At 38.5% G+C, this 22,335-nt stretch overlaps 1 protein-coding gene across 1 annotated transcript in view; it reads right to left on the minus strand.

The window, feature by feature from the left end:
* SMC3 (structural maintenance of chromosomes 3) overlaps positions 1–22,335 on the minus strand; it is a 47,402-nt gene that overhangs the window by 12,202 nt on the left and 12,865 nt on the right. Inside the window, exons 4-18 of the mRNA XM_002718739.5 lie at positions 19,945–20,012; positions 18,462–18,533; positions 17,699–17,778; positions 17,381–17,459; positions 15,508–15,625; positions 12,726–12,901; positions 11,821–11,901; positions 11,444–11,608; positions 11,025–11,146; positions 9,162–9,375; positions 6,319–6,422; positions 6,056–6,155; positions 5,461–5,621; positions 3,993–4,134; positions 1,299–1,449 (exon numbers count right to left, since the gene is read on the minus strand). Coding sequence (XP_002718785.1) covers positions 1,299–1,449; positions 3,993–4,134; positions 5,461–5,621; positions 6,056–6,155; positions 6,319–6,422; positions 9,162–9,375; positions 11,025–11,146; positions 11,444–11,608; positions 11,821–11,901; positions 12,726–12,901; positions 15,508–15,625; positions 17,381–17,459; positions 17,699–17,778; positions 18,462–18,533; positions 19,945–20,012 — 1,833 coding nt within the window. The remainder of the gene's footprint in view (positions 1–1,298; positions 1,450–3,992; positions 4,135–5,460; positions 5,622–6,055; positions 6,156–6,318; positions 6,423–9,161; positions 9,376–11,024; positions 11,147–11,443; positions 11,609–11,820; positions 11,902–12,725; positions 12,902–15,507; positions 15,626–17,380; positions 17,460–17,698; positions 17,779–18,461; positions 18,534–19,944; positions 20,013–22,335) is intronic.

The following is a 22,335-nucleotide window of genomic DNA, read 5'->3' on the forward strand; positions in this document are numbered from 1 at the left end:
AGGCGGAGGATTAGCCAAGTGAGCCGCAGCGCTGGCTGAACAAAAACTTCTTTTAATTTCATTTTCTCATGAACTTTTTGAAGTACCCATATAATTATATAATTAAAGAGTCTAAACAGAAGACACTACACACATCACTGACTGGATGTTGGATAAGAAAATTTTAGCACTATTGAGAAAATTTGAATGCAGACACTTTTAGATATTATATTAATGTTCAATTTCTTGGGTATAATAATGATATTATGATTACACAGGAAAATATCTTTATTCCTAAGGAGATACATGTTTACGCTTTAAAGATAAAGGGTCTTGATGCTTACAATTTATTCTCCAGATGGGTCAACAACATGTAAATATGTACAGCCTAAAGGGAAGGTTACCTTCCGTCTTTAATAAATAAATTAAAAACAAGAAAAAAAAAAAAATAAGAGCAGGTGAACCTATAATACCAGGGCTTCTTCTTTTTTTTTTTTTTTTTTTTTTGACAGGCAGGGTGGACAGTGAGAGAGAGAGTTTGGTTCACCCTCCAATAGCCACCGTGGCTGGCGCGCTGCGGCCAGTGCACCGCGCTGATCCAATGACAGGAGCCAGGTACTTATCCTGGTCTCCCATGGGGATGAGGTGCAGGGCCCAAGCACTTGGGCCATCCTCCACTGCACTCCCTGGCCACAGCAGAGAGCTGGCCTGGAAGAGGGGCAACCGGGACGGAATCCGGCGCCCCGACTGGGACTAGAACCCGGTGTGCCGGTGCCACAAGGCGCAGGATTAGCCTAGTGAGCCCCGGCACCGGCTGTCACAGATCTTAAGAGATTATTTATATGTATCAGTATTTCAAAAATATGGCAATTTGCTACACTCACTGCTAAATCTTCGTTTTGACTAAATTAAAGTCACTATTCCATAATTAAGAAACACTGTGGTAACTATACCAATACAGTTTCCTTTGTGACCTAAAGCATTTTATTTTATGCATTTAAAAATTTTGAGGGGGCCAGTGCTGTGGTGTAGTTGGCTAAGCCTCCACCTGCAGCACCGGCATCCCATATGGGCACCAGTTCGTGTCCTGGCTGCTCCTCTTCCAATCCAGCTTTTCTGGATCCAATCCACTATTCTGGTGAAGTAACTGGATATGGATTTTCAAATACTCTTAAAAGACTATGATTCTGAATTACTATGTAAGATATACTCATCAGGTGTGTATACAGCTCAAATGATATATTCCTACACAACTTAATGTTGTGTTAAATGATTCATTAGAATTTAACTGTCCAAATATAAGAATTAGTATCACAAACCTTCCAAGGTTATGCAGTCCATAGTGAAAGCACGGGCTAGCTGGGTTGAAACTTCCATGCTCCGACAAATGAGAGTCTTTCCAAACACATGTTTGAAAGCCTTATCAAATCTGGGATTGTACCTCAGTTTACTGATCATAGGAATAGCATCCTAAAAATGAATATTTTGCAGCAAAGGCAATCACAACATAGTTAATTAGAAACTGTTCAGAGAATTATGAGTCTTATCTTTACGAAAAACAAACAAAAATGCATCTGCATTTCAGAACTACTGGTTTTCATACTGAAGAAGTTAGGACAATCTTTCTGCTGAAATATCCTGAAAATTTGGCTCATGTACTCTAAAATTTTCAATAGCACAGTCCAGTGCTAAACAGCATAGTGGCTAGGAAGCCAGACTGCCCAAATCCAGATCCTGGTTCCATGACACATATGTGCTCCAGAAAAGTTGCTCAATTTTCAATGTTCCTTTATCACAAAACTGTGCCAAAAATAGTCCCTTCTTATAAAGTTGTGAAAGCTACGTAAGTTTATGTACGCAGGGGACAAATGGTTGGCCTAGAAGTTAGGACAACCACATCACATAATGAATTACCTGAGTTCGATTCCCAGCTCTGGCTCCTGACTCCAGCTTCCTGTTGATGTAGACCTCAGAGAGCAGCAGGTGATGGCTTGAGTAATTAGGTTCCTGCCACCCATGCAGGAGACCTGGATTTAGCTCCTAGCTCCAGGCCCTGGCTCAGGCTGGGACATTGTGGGCATCTGATGAGTGAACCAGTGGAAGGGAACAGTCTGTCTCTTTCTGCCTCTCCTAAGTATGTATGTGTGTGTGTATGTATATGAATATGATTTATTTATTTGACAGGCAGAGTTACAGAGAAGGGGAGAGACCTTCCATCTGCTGGTTCACTCCCTAAATGGTTGCAATGTCCAGGGCTGGCCAGGCCAAAACTAGGATCCTGGAACTTCATCTGGATCTCCCAGGTGGTTGGCAGGTGTCTAAGGACTTGAGCCATGTTTTGCTGCTTTCCAAGGTACAACAGCAGGGAGGTGGATTGGAAGCTGAGCAGTGGGGACTACAAATAGCACTCAAATAGGATGCAGGTGGCAGCTTAATCTGCTGTGCCACAATGGTGGCCTTAAGTATTTTTTAATATGCAAAACACTTAGGGTATTATCTTTCACACAGAAGGGTGAAGTGTAACCTAACAGTACTTCTTCAAAATATTTTAATTTTATATATTATACCTGAAATAGATATTCAGAAAATATTCTTTCAGATAAATTTATTTTCATTGTTCCTACTCTTCTAACAATCAGAACAGGATTTCTGATAATTATAAAATTGTGAAATACATATATGCACTAAATGTTAACTGTAAGCTAATAAAAACATCAACACAACCACTACACAGCACAATAAACTGAACACTGAGGACATCAGAGAAGCCATGAGTGTGTCCCTTTCATAATCACAGAGATTACCTGCCACAGGCAGTGTCTTTGGTTTAATCACTTCCATTTTTGTTTTTGTAAATGGAACCACATTACAGGCATTCTTATGTGACTTGCATTAATGGCACTATCATGTTTGTGAAACAATTTTCCTTCCCAACATTTCAAATATAATTTACAGATTTGAAAGCAAAAAATGCTGTACCCTGTATAGCTTGTAAGCTTCTCAATGTTCCACTTAAATTGCAGATCATTCGCACAGGGTTTCAGCCTTAAGAAGATGAAATTACTACCACCATTATGAAGTCAGATATCTCAAAGCAATTACATTTTTCAAGAATAGCATCTGAAGAATGAAAAAAGTGTCCAAAGAATATTTTAATCCATATAAAATGCACTGGCTAATACCAAAAGCAACATGCTTTCAGAGTGTATAATCTTGCTAACCACTTTTAATTTATAAGCTCTTTTAGGAGTATATTCAGTACATGTTATTTCATGTTAATCTAAGATTTAAAAATTTTATTTTATTTTTTATTTTATTTTATTTTTTGACAGGCAGAGTGGACAGTGAGAGAGACAGACAGAGAGAAAGGTCTTCCTTTTGCCGTTGGTTCACCCTCCAATGGCCGCCGCGGCCAGCGCGATGCGGCCGGCGCACCGCGCTGATCCGATGGCAGGAGCCAGGAGCCAGGTGCTTTTCCTGGTCTCCCATGGGGTGCAGGGCCCAAGCACCTGGGCCATCCTCCACTGCACTCCCTGGCCACAGCAGAGGGCTGGCCTGGAAGAGGGGCAACCGGGACAGAATCCGGTGCCCCAACCGGGACTAGAACCCGGTGTGCCGGCGCCGCAAGGCGGAGGATTAGCCTAGTGAGCCGCGGCGCCGGCCATAAGATTTAAAAATTTTAAAAGCCTACCAAAAAACATGAAAAATACTTCAAATGACAGCTCCTCAGGGAATTTTAAAATCTTAACTTTGTCACCCCTGGTTATATTATAAAGTATCCTGTACTTATGCATTTTAACACTTTACAGATTTGAAATTTGCTTTAGGTATTGGCTGTGACCTTGTTTACCTTTTCAATTCCACCTAGCACTAACTTCAAGGGCAGAAAGGCATGTTTGTTTCATCAGTCAGCAAATCCCAATGTATACCACCTGGGCACTAATACGTGTTAAACAGACTATATGACAAACAGCAACTTAATGAAATGTAGATCTTAACACAAATTGACTCACATTGGTTTCCGGATAGGCAGTATCTCTAACATCTAACTTGTTAAGAGGCAGAAAAGTAACCTCTCCAGGAAGATTCATTTTATTAAACTCCATTAAAATCTTCGTGCTGACTTCATCTGAATCAACAATGTGATAAAACAACCTACAAATAAACAGAGTAAGACACATCTTTACTATAGACTACAGAGTGTTTTAAACACTGAAGCAAAAAACAATGAAACCCAAATGGTATGGAGATAAAAAACCTACTTAAAAAATTCTAGTGGGAGAAGAGAGAAAACCCAAAATGAGGTAATTTATAGTTTCTTCTCCACACTGAAAGGCAGACAGAAGAGAAACACAGAGATCTTTCTTTCACTGGTTCACTTCTCAAATGCCTACAACAGCCAGAGCTGGGCCAGGCTGAACCCAGGAGACAGAACTCAAGCCAGGCCTCCCATGCAGTTTTGTGGCAGGGTCCCAACTACTTGAGCCACCACCTGATACCTTCAGGCTGTACATTAGCAGAAAGCTGGATAGGAAGCAGAGCAGAGATTTGAATCCAGGCATTCTGATAAGGGATGCAGGCAACCCAAGCAGTACAGAAACCACTATGCCAAACAACCACCCCAGTTCTGTTTTCTGTAATTAGAAAATAAATATTTAGCATTTGCTTTTTTTTTTTTTTTTTTGGACAGGCAGAGTGGACAGTGAGAGAGCCAGAGAGAAAGGTCTTCCTTTTTCCGTTGGTTTACCCCACAATGGCTGCTGCAGCCGGCGCACCGAGCTGATCTGAAGCCAAGAGCCAGGTGTTTCTGGTCTCCTACCCGGGTGCAGGGCCCAAGGACTTGGGCCATCCTCCACTGCACTCCCGGGCCACAGCAGAGAGCTGGACTGGAAGAGGAGTAACTGGGACAGAATCTGGCGCCCCGACCGGGACTAGAACCTGGGGTGCCGGTGCCACAGGCAGAGGATTAGCCTATTGAGCCGCGGCGCTGGCCAGCATTTGCTTCTTTATTTAGAGAGTTATGTAAGGGTGGGGGGGCAGTGGCTGGCATTGCAACATAGTGGGTAAAGCCACTGCCTGCAGTGCCAGCATCCCATGTGGGCACTGGTTCCAGTACCAGCTGTTCCACTTCCAATCCAGCTCCCAGCTAATACACCTGGGGAAGCAGCAAAAGATGGCCCAAGTCCTTGGACCCCTGCACCTGCATGGGAGACCCAGAAGATGCTCCAGGCTCCTAGCTTCAGAACAGCCCAGCTCAGGCTGTTACAGATGGAAGACCTCTCTCTCTCTCTCTCTCTCTCTCTGCCTCTGTCTATAACTCTGCCTTTCAAATAAATAAACAAATCTTTAAAAGTTACACAAGGAACAAAGGATACATAAAAAAGCAATGAAAGATGTACTGTACTGAAACTATAAAGAGTTGTTTAAGTTATTCTTATTTCTTTTCTTCAAAAACCCTGAGTATCAAGCAAAAAAATTCACCTGTTCCCAGCAGTGACTTCCACACATGTGTAGAAAGCTGGTTCACATTCAAAGTTATTCATCACAATGCCATGATAGCCATTTTGAACATGCTGATTTATTCCCTTTCTACGGAAGTGGTCTAATACTTTGTTTATGCTGTCGATTCCATTTAAAATGGCCTGTAAATTGTTATAAGTGAAAAATATTAAAATACTACCAATGGTATGCCCACTGGTAAGAAATACCAGAAATAAAACAACCTCTCCAACAAACACATCACCTCTGTGAAACATGCCAACTACATACGGAAAAAGTTTTATTATGGGTTCCTTTCAATGATACCAGCACTAAAAATGGGCTCATCTACTAATCAAAAGTGCTACCATTAGTCATTAATTGCATAAGCAGAAGTTAAGACTGCTTTAAAAAAAAAAGTTGTTAGGGCTGCTTATATAACCCCCACATTCCATATTTACAGGACTGGTGATGTGGACTCTACTCTCTCATATATTACCTGGGACTAATGAATGACCTGCAGCTAGTAAGTTCTTGTATGATAACAATTTGACTCAATGACTCACTGTCAACTGAAAATAAACAAAAACGTTCTCACCTTTCCTGTTGCTGCTCTGAGAAGTTGTTGCTTCTTTTCAAGATCTTCTCTTTTGGCAGCAAGTGCTTGCTGTTCTGCATTCTCCTCTCTCCACAAGTAACTAATCAATAAAAATTAGACAGCTTTAATTTTAAATACACAAGAAGATGCACTAACAATACAGAGCCTAAAACAGAATACTGGAATCAAACTTGAATAGCTCATTTTTGTAAATGAAAGACCATATAACAGCCAGTAACTAGCATAATTCAGTTTATACTAACTTTCTTTCACTCTGCAATTCATCCTTCTTATTTTTTACTTCATAGTATTTTCTGTCCAATTCCTCTACTCGAGCTTTGACTTCATTAAGATCTTGATCCAGTTTCTAAGGAAATAAAAATTCAAATTCAAAACTTAGTTTCATCAAATTAACCCATATTGACAGAATGCAGATCAGTGGCTGCAAATGGATAGAAGAAAGGCGCAAAAGATGAAGGAGGAAATAATAATCATGAAGATTTATGGGAAACATTTTTGAGGGAAGAACACGTTCATTGTGATGATGGTTTCACAGGAGTATACGTGTGAAAAATTCATCAAATGACACATTTAAGTTCGTGTAACTTATATATCAATTATATTCACTGAAGCTGTTGAAAAATTCAATTTCAATGCTTAAAAGTTGTCTTTAGGGAAAAGACCATATCACCTGAAAACACAAACCATAACATGAATCACTTTAGAAAACACTGCTAAAACAAAATTAACTTCTTCACCAGTGATCCAAATTTCATTGTTTCTACTATAACATACATTCCATAGTTTTAGGGGAAAAAATACATTCATAAATTCTGAAACAGTGAACATTTTCACGCTGCCTCTTCTATTGTACTCATTCACTAGGACACAATCAAGAACAGTTGGGGGGGAGGGGCAGTGCTGTGGCATAGCAGTTAAAGCCTCCGCCTGCAGTGCCGGCATCCTATATGGGCACCAGTTCGAGTCCTGGTTGCTCCACTTCCAATCCAGCTCCCTGCTATGGCCTGGGAAAGCAGCAGAAGATGGCCCAGGTTCTGGGGTCCCTGCACCCGCATGGGAGACCTGAAATAAGCTCCCAGCTTCAGATCGGTGCAGCTCTTGCCATTGTGGTCATCTGGGGAATGAACCAGTGAATTGAAGACCTTCCCCCCTCTCTCTGCCTTTCTGTAACTCTGCCTTTCAACTAAAAATAAATAAATCTTTAAAGAAAAATAAAAAGAAAGTGTGTATTATTAAAAAAAAAATGGGGGGGGCAGCACTGTGGCTGTGGCATATCAAGTAAAATCTCCTCTTGCAGTGCCGGCATCCCATATGGGCATCAGTTCCAGTCCCACCTGCACCACTTCCAATCCAGCTCTCTGCTATGGCCTGGGAAAGCAGTACAAGATGGCCCAAGTCCTTGGGCCCCTGCACCTGCATGGGAAGACCCGGAGGAAGCTCTTGGCTTCTGGCTTTGGATCAGCACAGCTCCTGCCATTGCAGCCAACTGGGAAATACACCAGTGAATGAAAGACCTCTCATCTCTCTCTCTCTCTCTGCCTCTTCTTCCCTCTCTGTGTAACTCTTTCAAATAAATAATAAATCATAAAAAAAGAACAATGGGCCAGAAAATATTAACAGATAAAACATTTCAGAGAGGTGAGGTGTTATTTCCTTAATGCTAACAAACTATATTCAGTATCTTAGTGCATTATGTTGAACTTAAATCCAACATAGCCTTTCAAGTTTAAGGAAGCCGACACTTCATACAAAAGCCCGCTATTTGCTAAGCATGGTTGTTCTAAGACCTGAGAATCATCATCTATCAAAACAAACAATAAATCCTTGTCTTCTTAGGCAGCCATAATATAAATCTCAAAATTAAGCACTGGGTGGGGAACTTCAAATTGTGCTTCATGAGAAAATCGTATCTTTTCTATTCATAACCAATTATAAATCTCAAAATACTCCAGAGTAATAAAAAGTAGCAGTAGAGTCCTTAATATGACATAAGTACCTAAGTAGCAATGCGATATAACTACTTATATATATTATTTTTTATATTTTTATGTCAACTCACTGGGTCAATCTTATTCTATCTTTTATTCAGTTAAAATCTCTGCGAAAGGAAAAGTGGTAACATAATGGTGAGTGGGGGCATGAATCAATTTATTTATGAGGATTTTTTATGTCAACAAAATTAAATAGAATTAGAGATTAAAACATACTAGAGTCTAGATTATGTAAAATATATACACATTTTATACATTCAATTAAACATAAAATTAGTCATGATTTCTATCCTTTGATCAGATAAAAACACAATCAAATCTTTCTCAAATTTTAAATTAGCTCATAAAATCTGGGGTAATTAGAATGACTCTTAACATATTTGATAATCAGAGTAACCCTTTTATTACACACAGGAGGAATTTAAGACTTCGTGGTATTTGAAACTTTAATTAAAGAGTAAACAAATTCCTTTTATAAAATTCAACTGTTCAGCAGCAGTGGCTTAATTAGTCCCCAAGATACCTGATTACATGCTAGGGAAAGAGTGCAGTCTCTGTTTTCTAAATTGATGTTTCATCTTTTATAGGTCTAAACAATTGAAACACTATTGTGTTAGTAACTAACATTACAGCTTATAGTGTTTCTGAAGTCCCATATTCTTTTTCAGTGGTATGTGAATATCAATGGTTTCCTTTCTGAGACCATCACATGATACTCAGGACCAGGAATAAAGTAGTCAGTCTATATTAAATCTTGAAATCAAGAAGCAGGTTAAGTCAGGATACCAACAACCCATATTGTATACGGGTTCAAATCCCAGCTGCTGTGAGGCATCTGGGGAGTGAACCAGCAGATGGAAGATCTCTCTCTTTCCTTCTCTCTCCGTAACTCTTTCAAACAAATTAAAATTGGAAAAAAAAAAAAAAAACCTATTATGTATATATTAAATTGTTGCTGGCCTTTTCTACGTATCTTTTACAGGTGTGTGTGTGTGTACATATATATATGCTTAAGAGTCGTGTGTTTAACAACAAAATAGATAAAACTGTTTACTTCTGAAAGATTTTCGTAAGGCAGATATAAAAGTTCTTACATTATACTGCTCCAGATTTTTCTCTTTATTTGCCTCAGTGTCCTCCAAATCTTTATGTATAGCAGCAATCTGTCTTTTCTTGTCATTAATAGCTTGATCTAAAGACTTGAGCTCTTTTTTAATCCACTTGTCCCTTTCTTCCTTCGATGTAAACTGGCTTCCTCGACCTTGCTTTGCATAAAGATCCGTTCTTTCCTGGGTAGCTTGAGCCAATCTATACAAAGTAGAAGGATAAGTTGTAAAGGAGAATAGGAAATGACCAAGTATAATTACAATCAATAACAACACCTGTACATAAACAAAAATTCACTTTTCAAAAAGTTACTTTTAAAATGGAACTGACTGGGGTGGACACTGTGGGGCAGTATGCTTGCAAAGGCATTCCATATTTGAGTGTTGGTTTGAGTTCTAGCTACCCCACTTCCAATCCAGCTCCCTGTTAATGATCCTAGTGAAGCAGCAGATGACGGCCCAAGTACTTGGGTCCCACCACCTACGCAGGAGACCCAGATGTCATTCTTGGCTCTTTGGCTTTGCCCTGGCCAGCCCAACACTGTGACCATTTGGAAAGTAAACCAGTGAAAGGAAGTTATTTTTCTCTCTCTCACTCCTTCCTTCCCTCCATCATTCTGCCTTCCAAATAATTTTTTTTTAAATCTTAAAATTAATTAGGGGGCTAGAATTGTGGCACAGTGGGTTAACCTGCCACCTGCAACACCGGCTTTGGATTGGCTCAACTCTGGCCATTGCAGCCATTTGGGGAGTGAACCAGTGGATGGAAGACCTCTCTCTCTGTCTTTAACCTCTCTCTGTAACTGCCAAATAAATAAAATAAATCTTCAAGAAAACACTTACAAGTCCAATCTAGGGATAGACATTAAAATGTCCAAATGTTTAAAGAGGACTGAGTGCAAAAATAAAGTTATGACGGGCTGGTGTTGTGGCACAGTGGGTTAACGTCCTGGCCTGAAGCACTGGCATCCCATATGGGCACCGGTTCAAGACCCACTGCTCCACTTCCCATCCAGCTCTCTGCTACGGCCTGGGAAAGCAGTAGAAGATGGACCAAGTCCTTGGGCCCCTGCACCCAGTGGGAGACCCGGAAGAAGCTCCTGGCTCCTGGCTTCGGATCGGTGCATCTCAGGCTGTTGCGGCCAATTGGGGAGAGAACCAACAGAGATAGAAGACCGACCACCCCCGTCCCGTGTTTAACTCTTTCAAATCAATCTTAAAAAAATAAAGTTATGGCCAGCACTGTGGCTCACTTGGTTAATCCTCTGCCTGCAGCACCGGCATCCCATATGGCTGCCAGGTTCTAGTTCCGGTTGCTCCTCTTCCAGTTCAGCTCTCTGCTGTGGCCAGAAAGGGCAGTGGAGAATGGCCCAAGTGCTTGGGCCCCTGCACCAGCAGGTGAGACCAGGAGGAAGCACCTGGCTCCTGGCTTTGGACTGGCACAGCACGCCAGCCGTAGCGGCCATTTGGGGGGTGAACCAACGGAAGGAAGACCTTTCTCTCTGTCTCTCTCTCTCACTGTTAACTCTATCTGTCAAATAATAAAAAAAAAAGTTAGGAAAACATAAATAAAGATGCTACATGGGTTTAAAAAAATGATGCCTCTTTTTAAAAAGCCCAACATTCACCTTTATAACCTTTGGCAAGTTTGTCATAGTTAAAGTGGGAACAATGTCTATTTCCTAGGGCTTGAGTAGTATGTACACAGTAGCACTGTGACCCACAGTAACTGTCTAACATTGGCTGCTACTATTTTAAAGGTAGCACTTAACTCCTGCTCTTAGTTACTGTGATAGGGTGGTTAACATGAAACTATGTAGAAAGTTAAAGTGCTGGTGAAAACTTCCAGACCTAGCAATTCCTCGCTCTTCTTTTTCTTTTACACTGTTGAATTTTGGTTCTGTTTCTGCCAGTTCTTTCTGTTTTTCTTCTATCTTTTCAAGCAGCTTTTGCCTCTCTTTTAATAACCGTTTCTGTAAATAAAACAAAAGAAGTAAAAATGTAATCTGCTTAAAATTTTTTTAAGTTTGGCATAAAATGTTTTCTTGTGGGAAAAAATGACAAGAAAATTGATCCTGCTACATAAAACTAATTTTTCCCCTAAATGTAAGAAACAAAGTAATGGGAGTAAGTTGCTACTTGAAAGAAAATTATTTTAATGCGGCAAACTTCTTATGAAAACCTCAGGCATGCATCCTGTCACAGGACAGACTGTCTTCTGCAAGGCCTACTGGATATTTATGCCCCTCAACTTCAGCATCCTCACTTACCCTTTGTTCACTATTGCCTGCCAACTCATCTTGTAAATCCTTGGCTTTAAGCTCCAACTTGGTTCTCTGCTTAATTTGTTCTTGTCTTTCAGCACTGAGCTGTTCTTTTTCTTCTTTCATGGCTGAAATTTTTGTTTTCAATTCTCTAACTTGGCGCTCAATATCCTATTCAAAAAGTGTTGAAGAAAAACCAGTCAGGAAATCAGAAATACAACAGCAGAACTGTGACATTAATTCTATCCTGTCTTTCATTTACACTTTTGGCACTATTCCTGAGACTTCCCTCTACGGTTACCAATCTACAATTCAGGCACCAAAGGGTTTACTGCTCAAACACACTGTGCAAGGTACTAACCTACCCTTGCTTATAATCTTACCTCCATTTTATCTCTGGCATCCTGCTGAGCATCCCTTAATTGTCTGGATTTTTCTCCACTAGTCTCTCGTTTAGCAGAAAGCTTAAAAGAGAAAAAACAATTTCTAACTCATTTTGTATTTTTTAATATTTCATAATATCTTATATCTGCTAAAATAAACATATCCATTCATTTTTACACTTGATCTTAGCCAAAAAGCTGAGAAGTAATCCATTCATTTTTAAAATTTAAAAATTCTTAAATGCGTTTCTTCATAAATAGAAAACTTAAGCATTACCTAAAACAAATCTTTGTGCAAAATTATCGCAATACTAATTACAAAATACATCCAAAAAGCCAAGGAAAAAACCCACAAAGGTTTAAAAGTGGCTTTTCCTCATCTATTCTGCATGATACCACCATTTGATAATATTTCAGACACAACTATATCAAAGACCACATAGGTTTAGTCATTTTCCTTAGACTGAGCTTCTATTTAAAAATCACTGAAGAAGGCCGGTGCTGTGGGGCAGCGGGTTAAAGCCCTGGTCTGAAGCACCAGCATCCAATATGGGCACCGGTTCTACTCCTGGCTGCTCCTCTTCCAATCCAGCTCTCTGCTATGGCCTGGGAAAGCAGCAGAAGATGGCCCAAGTCCTTAGGCCCCTGCACTCACGTAGAGACCAGGAAGAAGCTCCTGGCTCCTGCCTTTGGATCAGCTCAGCTCTGGCTGTTACGGCCATCTGGGGAGTGAACCAGAGGATGGAAGACCTCTCTCTCTTTCTCTCTGCCTCTCTCAAATAAACAAAATAAATCTTTAAAAAATAATAACAAAATAAAATCACTGAAAAGTATAAATACAGGATGAGCTTAACATATTCATCAAAATAAAATCTGATTTTAATTGCCAAAGGTAAATATTTTACCTCATCAAGTTTAGCACGAGTCTCGTTAAGTTCCTGATTGTAAATGGTATATTCCAGGGCTCGTCTCATTTTATCCCACTTCTGATACTGAGCTAGTTCTTCCTTTTCTTCCTCTAAAGTATGTAATCTCTCTTCAATGTATTTTAACAACTCATTGATTTTTTCTCGTTTGCCCTCTTAAAAAAAATGGGGAGAGGGATGAAGGAATTGAATAAATTTTTAATGTAATAATGTAACTTCTCAAAACGCATCACAAATTAAATTTACTCTTTCTAAGAACTGCAAGCATTATTTCTTTGATATATGTGGTAACCAAATTTAATGTACTAAAATGGAAATTAAGATGCCTTTTTATGAAAAGCATCCGAGAACAAAGGTACACATAGTGACATTAATATTTTTTAGATTTCAAGCACTGTTCTTTATTTCATCATAACTTTATGCTGTCAAAATCTTTTACCCTTTCTTCTTTTGTGTATTTACATTTTATAGTTCTTATTAAAATATTCAAAGGCCAGTAATTTAGCTGTAACCTTTTTAATTGGGAATATATTTTCTTTTTTTTAGTTTTTATTTAATGAATGCATTTTTTTTATAGATACAACTTTAGGAATATAGTGGTTCCTTCCCCCATATTCACCCCCCACGTTCCCATCCCACTTCCCTCTCACTCTCCCATCTCCTTCTTCATTATGGTTCACTTTTAGTATGACTTTATATACAGAGGACCAACTCCATGCTAAGCATAGACTTCAACAATTTGCACCCACACACACAAACAACATATAGAGTACAGTTTGGGAAAAAAATTTGCAGTCACTTCTCATATTACAATTCATTAGGGACAGAGGTCCTACATGAGAAGCAAGTGCACAGTGACTACTGTTGTTCCTTTAACAATTAACACTCTTTTATGACATCAGTGATCATCTGAGGCTCTTGCCATAGGCTGCCAAGGCTATGGAAGTCTTTTCTTTTTTGACAGGCAGAGTTAGACAGTAAGAGAGAGAGAGAGAGACAGAGAGAAAGATCTCTTTTTTTTCCTTTTTCCATTGGTTCACCCCTCCAAATGGCCATAACGGCCGGCGTGCTGTGTCAATCCGACGCCAGGAGCCAGGTGTCTCCTCCTGGTCTCCCATGCAGGTGCAGGGTCCAAGCACTTGGGCCATTCTCCACTGCCTTCCCGGCCACAGCAGAGAGCTGCACTGGAAGAGAAGCAACCGGAACAAAATCCGGCACCCCAACTGGGACTAGAACCCAGAGTACCAGCGCCACAGGCAGAGGATTAGCCAAGTGAGCCGCAGCGTTGGCCTGGAAGCCTTTTGTGACTATAGACTCCATCAGTACTTGGACACCGCCACAAGCAAAGTGGATGTTCTCTCCTCCTTTCAAAGAAGAGTACATCCTTCTTTGATGACCCTTTCTTTCCTCTAAGGTCTCACAGAGATCCTCCGTGTAGGATTATTTTTTTTGTCACAGAGTCTTGGCCTTCAGCCTGAAATGCTCTTGCAGGCCTTTCAGCCTGACCAGTAAGCCTTAAGGGTTGATTCTGAAGGCTATTTACAGAGAATGTCATTCTAAGAGTCTGCTGTGTGGACTGCTTCCCATATTGGTGTTTCCTTCCTTTTTAATTCTATTATTAGTGACTTTTTTTTTTTTTTTTTTTTTTGGACAGGCAGAGTTGGACAGTGAGAGAGAGAGAGAGACAGAGAGAAAGATCTTCCATTAGTTCACTCCCCCAAATGGCCGCCACGGTCGGCAAGCTGCGCCGATCCGAAGCCAGGAGCCAGGTGCTTCCTCCTGGTCTCCCTTGCGGGTGCAGGGCCCAAGAAAATGGATCTTCGGGGCCAGCGCTATGGAGTGACGGGTGGGGCCGCTGCCTGCAGTGCTGGTGTCTCATATGGGCACTGGTTCAAGACCGGGCTGCTCCACTTCCGATCCAGCTCTCTGTTGTGGCCTGGGAAAGCAGTGCAGGATGGCCCAGGTCCTTGGGAGACCCAGAAGAAGCTCCTGGCTCCTAGCTTCAGATCAATGCAGCTCTGGCCATTGCAGCCAGTTGGGGAGTGAGCCAATAGATGGAAGACCCTCTCTCTGTGTAACTCTGACTTTCAAGTGAAATAAATACATCTGAAAAAAAAAGAAGAAAAGAAAAAAAAGAAAAGAGGAAGAGGAAGAGAAAGAGGAAGAGGAAAAGGAAAAGAAAGAGGGAAGGGAAGGGAAGGGAAGGGAAGGGAAGGGGAAGGGGAAGGGGAAGGGGAAGGGGAAGGGGAAGGGAAGGGGAAGGGAAGGGGAAGGGGAAGGGGAAGGGGAAGGGGAAGGGAAGGGGAAGGGAAGGGGAAGGGGAAGGGGAAGGGGAAGGGAAGGGGAAGGGATCTTAGTGGAGAATGGGACTGGGAATGGAAGGGGGAGGAGGAATGGTGGGAGCGTGGGTGGGAAGATGGGTATAGTGGGAAAAATCACTATTCCTAAAGTTGTACTTAGGAAATGCATGAAGTTTGTATTCCTTAAATACAAAGTTTTTTTTTTTTGGGGGGGGGAAGTATACCTTCCTACAAAAACATCTAACACCATTGGTATTACTAATCTTCAACTTTCATTACAGAGGTAAATTATTCAAAACCTCAAGCTTTAAACCACCTCAAATGACTTGTTTTTCAATTCAGTACACAGGTAAGTTACCATACAACATATTCCTAAGAAAAATTTAACTTTTCACTAGTATAACACAATGACAAAGTAATTTTTAACAAAAATAAATAAGACAGAATCACATTTATTGTACCTGTTTCTTTCATTAGAGAGATACTTTCTTCTTTTCGTTCATCATATACTCTAGTACCAGCTACTTCTCTTAATAGCTTTAGTCTCTGTGAATCTGGTGCTGTTGCCATCTGGTTGATCTAAATATTTTTAGAAAAATAAATGATTACATAGTTCTTCAAAAAACCAAGAACTCCACAATATACACATCCACACCCTGAGCTCTAAGTACATTAAGCTATGATTTGACTAACAGAATTTGTATAGTACATATACTAAAATATCTCCTTCACTTAAAATGAAATGTACCAAATAGAATTCAAATTTTAAGTGTTATGAACAATACTAAAAATGAAGGAGGGGCCAGCACTGCAGCATAGCAGGTTAAAGCCCCAGCATGAAGCACTAGTATCCCATATGGGTGCCAGTTTGAGTCCCAGCTGGTCCTCTTCTGATCCAACTCTCTTGCTATGGCCTGGGAAAGCAGTAGAAGATGGTTCAAGTGTTTGGGCTCCTGAACACACGTGGGAGACCAGGAAGAAGCTTCTGGCTCCTGGCTTCGGATTGGCACAGCTCTGGCTGTTGTGGCCTACTGGGGAGTGAACCAGCGGATGAAAGACTTCTCTCTCTGCCTCTCCTTCTCTAACTCTTTCAAAAAAATAAATAAATCTTAAAAAAAAAAAAAAAAGTTATATTAGGAGTATAACAAAAATGGTATAGTTTTTATATAGGGAGAATGTACAATCTTAAGTGTCATATGACTTAACAAGTACAAGTCAAAAATGTTTCCCTGTATTAAAAAAAACTAAAGTGATAGTTACTAGAACAGTTTCACATAAAAAGAGAACCAGCTCTGAGCTGAAAAGTATATACAAAAGAATAACCTAGTCCAAAAACAAAACAAAACTATTAGAACACTACAGGGTAAAATTCAAAGAAAAATAAATTATCTTAGATATAGTTGAAAAGTATGTAAAAGGGGTGGGGGGGCCAGGGCTGTGGCACAGTGGGTTAACGACCTGGCCTGAAGCGCCGGCATCCCATATCAGCGCCAGTTCGAGACCTGGCTGCTCCACTTCCTGTCCAGCTCTCTGCTATAGCCCGGGAAAGCAGTGGAAGATGGTCCAAGTCCTTGGACCCATGCACACACGTGGGAGACCCATTAGAAGCTCCTGGCTCCTGGCTTTGGATCGGCACAGCTCCAGCCATTGTGGCCATCTGGGGGGGTGAACCATCGGATGGAAGACCTCTCTCTCTCTCTCTCTCTCTGCCTCTCCTCTCTCTGTGTAACTCTCAAATAAATAAATAAAATCTTTAAAAAAAATGAAAAGTATGTAAGGGGAAGCAGCATTAACAATCAGCTAATGTTTATAGTTTAGCTGTTAAAAAAACAATCTATAAAAGGGAAAAGTATACATATATACATGCATAGTACTATTGTAGATTCCGATAATATAAGCTTCACAGTATCTTGATTCTGTGACAAACTAAAAGAATATTAATTTAAGAAAGTAACTTTTGCAAATGTTAATTTTTATAAATATCCAATATTTTAAAATATGACCATTGCTATTTAGACCAACCAGTAATATCTTCTAGTATACTGCATCTCAGTAAGTAATATAGGTCACTAAGATAAAAAAAATCTACTATCTGCTTAACACAATCTACTGAAATATTTCTACACCAACATGCAATGGATCCATTTGGTATTATTTATCATCATTTGTCAAAGAAACTATAAACCTTAATACAAAATAAATCAATAAAAACAAAAGATAGTAAGGTCCACTTTCACTTCAGATTAACCATTAGAACCAATAAACCAAATTCATCATTCAAATGAAGAATATACTCAGAAAACAAATTTTATTTAAAAAAGGACATATTTTTACCTTTCCTTGTTTAACAATATAGTAAGGATTGCTTCGGGAAAAACCAGCACTTTCAAGGAGATTCATCACATCATTTTTCCTGTTGAAAAACACTAAAATTATTTTCTGATAACACGCAACAATAAACAAAGAATGAGCAGACTAGCTCCCAGGTTAAGTATTACTATGCTATATAGTCTAACCATTAAACCATTTGTTGAATAAGCCTCAGAGAACATTTTAATTCTTATATTTATGCTCTGAATCCTGATTTGTTGAATATGAGGCAAATAAATTAATTTTTGCAAAGATATTATAAATGTAAAGAAAAATGCTTACGTGACCATCTTCTTATCTAAGAAATACTGATCCTTTTTGGCACCAATAACTCTTCGAAGTGATACTTCCTCTTTGTCAATCTAAGAAAAAATGTAAAGTCCAACAATAACTTAAATGTAAAGAAGAAAACTTCCTAGTTAATAAAGTTATTTTAAAGTTCCTGACCACAACTATCTGTTTTAAAATTTCAATTACTTTAGCAAAAAATATACAACGAATACTCACTCCTCAGGACAAAGACATTTTTTCACAAAAGCTTGCATTATTCCATTTGTTACTTGCCAAAATATTCATAATTTTAAGACAAAAATTATTATGTAGGGGCCAGCATTATGGCACAGAGGGTTAAGTCACTATCTGCAACATTGGCATTCCATATTTCAGCATGGGTTCCAGTCCTGGCCACTCCACTTCAGACCCAGCTCCCTGCAAATGATGGCCTATGTACTTGGGACTCTGGCACCCATGTAGGAGACCTGGATGGAGTTCTAAGGCTCCAAGCTTCAACCTGGCCCAGCCCCAACAGTTGCAGTCATTTGAGGAATGAAACAGGGGATGGAAGATCTCTTTCTGTCTCTGCCTCTCTGTCATTCTGCCTTTCAAATAAATAAAATAAATCTTTTAAAAAAATCAGTATTCAAACTGTATAATACTTCTAGCATGAGCTAACTTATAAAAGCCAACAGAAATCAAAGTATGAAACAAATTAGCCACATCAATAAAATCTTCAACATTATTACTAAAAAGAAAAAAAGTTACTTACTGGTAACCGGTTGTCTGAATTGTCAAAAATAATTTCCACAAAAGCAGAAATAACACGAGGACCAGTACCCTCCTGAAACATGAGAAAAAGAGGATACCTGTCATTTAAGTGGTAGTTTCATATTCTTTAAACATTTTACAGTCCAGTGCATGGTTAAAAGTCTGTTTCAAATGGAGAAACATTTCTACCAGACTGGTATATAGCCTTCTTACCAAAATAGCAGACCTTGAATAAAAATAACAAAAGTTCAACAAGGTAGGTTATTATCAGGAATATAAAAACAAGAACTATGCAAGAGATGTCAAAGTTAGATACACTTAAGTTTTATTCTGCAAACTACCTTATTAGGCCACAAAACCCCATAATCTTCTAACTCTACTTATTTGCTACTATTTTATCTTGAAGTTCTCTTGTAGTCAAATAATGCTAGAAAGGAGCCCTAAGAAATTATATGATAATTACTGGAAAAAATTTTTAAAAACATTTAAGACATTCTGAATAGTTTTAAATGTTATAAAAATATATTTAAATCATGTCACATTATATTAATCTATGACATAATAAGTATATACAAAGTTCAGATAATGTCCAGAATCTAGAAACCGATATTATATACTGGTTCAATACAATAAAGAACAATACCTAAAGAGATTATTAATTCTTTTAATGCTAATCTGAGAAAGACTTAAAAGTTCTTAAAAGAACTCTAATTCAGAGGTTCAGTACTGATTACTGAGCTACAAATTCAAACTCAAGAAGGAAAAAAGACAATGGTTTAAACAATCAGAACTTCCTTGAAAGACACATGATATATTGAGAAAGCTCACTTTCCGATCTTAGTATTAATTATAAGTAATACTCAAACTAAAAAGATCAATGTTATCACTTTATTATGGCCTTTTGTAATTTTTACCCCCAAATCACTTTAGTTTATCATTCATAATTAATGAAAAATTTGAACTCACCTTACTGTAAATATGGTTTTTTATATTTAAAAATATTGCTACTAAGTATAAACATAGCTGTTAAATTAGTTTGCAACTGTTTCTCTTTGCCCCTAATTAACTTCTGATTCTGCATCCTGAAGTTCCTAATCTCCATTTCTTTCTCCCAGCAAACCTGTTTCCAGAACCCGACCAGGTTACATCCTTATGGAAATTGATATGGAAGACAAATATATCTACAGGCAAATCGTACCATTTCCTTCTACCATTATATACAAATTAAGGCTTTGTCTGGCATTAATATAGAAGATTACATTACACAGCAGACTACTAGCACACTTAATAAAGATTATGTAAAGTTCAAAGAAATTATATTTTAACTATATTTTAATCCATTAAATATTTTAAATTATATTTTTAATATTTAATTTATTTATTATATTTATTTGATTTATTAAATTTTAAATTATATTTTTAATCCAGGACTGATTATATATTTTTTAAAGTACATAACAGTGTCTTAAAGCAGTCTCACTCACATGCAACAAAGCCAATCGCTGTTCTGGACGGAGATGACTAAACTCATCACTGAGAACAAACTGAATTGCTAGAAAGATAAAACAAAATGATTAGTACAGTCTAACAAAGAATTTATAACTTATTCCTAACATTCCATACCTTAATGGATTACAGTATGTCAGGCAATAAATACTACAGATAAAGTGAATTATCTGTTTCATAAAGGTAAAATCTGACTGCATATCAGAACAAGCAGACAGGAAACAATGATACAAGAAAAATACTAAGAAGTTCTCATTGAAACATTTAAGAAAAGAAAATAAAGAGAAAACACTAAAGAAGACAAGCAGAACTAAGGCCTGTCTATCGATCAAAGCATTACATGCTGACTGATCTTAACTATACAGTCATGAGTTACATAATAACATTTCAGTCAACAACAAATCATAATCCCACAACAGTGGTCCTGGAACACTGTAAGGGAGCTGAAACATTCCTCTTGACTAGCGACATCACACTCATTGTAATGTTGTAGCACAATCCTTCAAATGTCTGAGGTGCTGCCAGTAAACACACATGTACATAGCCAGTCTTACGCAAGTACAGCGTATACAATGATATACAGTAAATAATACTTGATAATAAACACTACCGGTTTATGTATAGACACTTTTTACCACTATTGTGGAATGTATTCCTACTTATAGAAAAACATTTACTTTGTAATAGTTTTACCAGTAGCAGCTCATATATCCCATGTTTACTATGCTCTAAACTGCATCAAGAGGCCCTGTCCACTGACTTAACACAACCTAGGTTTAAGTATACTCTATGATGGTCACACAGGGATGAAATCACCTAATGACGCATTTTTCAGAATGTATTCCTGTCATTAAGCAGCCCATGACTTGAATTTTTTTCCCCACTAGACATGATATAAATTCTTTTTTTTAACAAAATATGTATGTATTCTGACAATACACTACATTGGATATTTTTCAATAGAAAACTCTTGTGAGTTTTTGGAACAGGGACTAAGACATTGCCTGACAATTTATGAAAAACCCACGGCCAGCATCATATTGAATGGAGAAAAGTTAAAGCATTTCCACTGAGATCTGGGTACCAGACAGGGATGCCCACTCTCACTACTGCTATTCAATATGGTACTGGAAGTTTTAGCCACAACCATTAGGCAAGAAAAAAAAAATAAAGGGAATACATATTAGGAAGGAAGAAGTCAAACTATCCCTCTTTGCAGATGATATGATTCTTTATTTAGGGCATCCAAAGATCTCTACTAAGAGACTATTGGAACTCATAGAAGAGTTTGGAAAAGTAGCAGGATATAAAATCAATGCACAAAAATCATCAGCCTTTGTACATATCGACAATGCCACGGCTGAGAAAGAACTTCTAAGATCAATCCCATTCACAATAGCCACAAATACAAATACCTTGGAATAAACTTAACCAAGGATGTCAAAGATCTCTATGATGAGAATTACAAAACCTTAAAGAAAGAAATAGAAGAAGATACCAAAAAATGGAAAAATGTTCCGTGTTCCTGGATTGGAAGAATCAGTATCATCAAAATGTCCATTCTCCCAAAAGCAATTTATGGATTCAATGCAATACCAATCAAAATACCAAAGACAATCTTCTCAGATACAGAAAAAATTATGCTGAAATTCATATGGAGGCAGAGGAGACCTTGAATAGCTAAAGCAATCTGTACAACAAAAACAAAGCCGGAGGATCACAATACCAGATTTCAAGACATACTACAGGGCAGTTATAATCAAAACAGCATGGTACTGGTACAGAAACAGATGGATAGACCAATGGAACAGAATAAAAACACCAGAAATCAACCCAAACATCTACAGTCAACTTATATTTGATCAAGGATCTAAAACCAATTCCTGGAGCAAGGACAGATGCTCCACATGTAGAAGTATGAAGCAAGGCCCCTACCTTACACCTTACACAAAAATCCACTCTACATGGATTAAAGATCTAAACCTACGATCCGACACCATCAAGTTATTAGACAACATTGGAGAAACCCTGCAAGATATAGGCATAGGCAAAGACTTCTTGGAAAAGACTCCAGAGGCATAGGCAGTCAAAGCCAGAATTAACAATTGGGATTACATCAAATTGAAAAGTTTCTGTACTGCAAAAGAAACAGGAAAGAGAAGAGACAATCAACAGAATGGGAAAAAATATTTGCAAATTATGCAGCTGATAAAGGGTTAATAACCAGAATCTACAAAGAGATCAAGAAACTCCACAACAACAAAACAACCAACCCACTTAACAGATGGGCCAAGGACCTAAATAGACACTTTTTTTTCTTTTCTTTTTTTTTTTTTTTTTAAGATTTATTATTTTATCTATTTGAAAGA

Source organism: Oryctolagus cuniculus, chromosome 15, assembly GCF_964237555.1.
Source record: "Oryctolagus cuniculus chromosome 15, mOryCun1.1, whole genome shotgun sequence".
Taxonomy (NCBI): Eukaryota; Metazoa; Chordata; class Mammalia; order Lagomorpha; family Leporidae; genus Oryctolagus; species Oryctolagus cuniculus.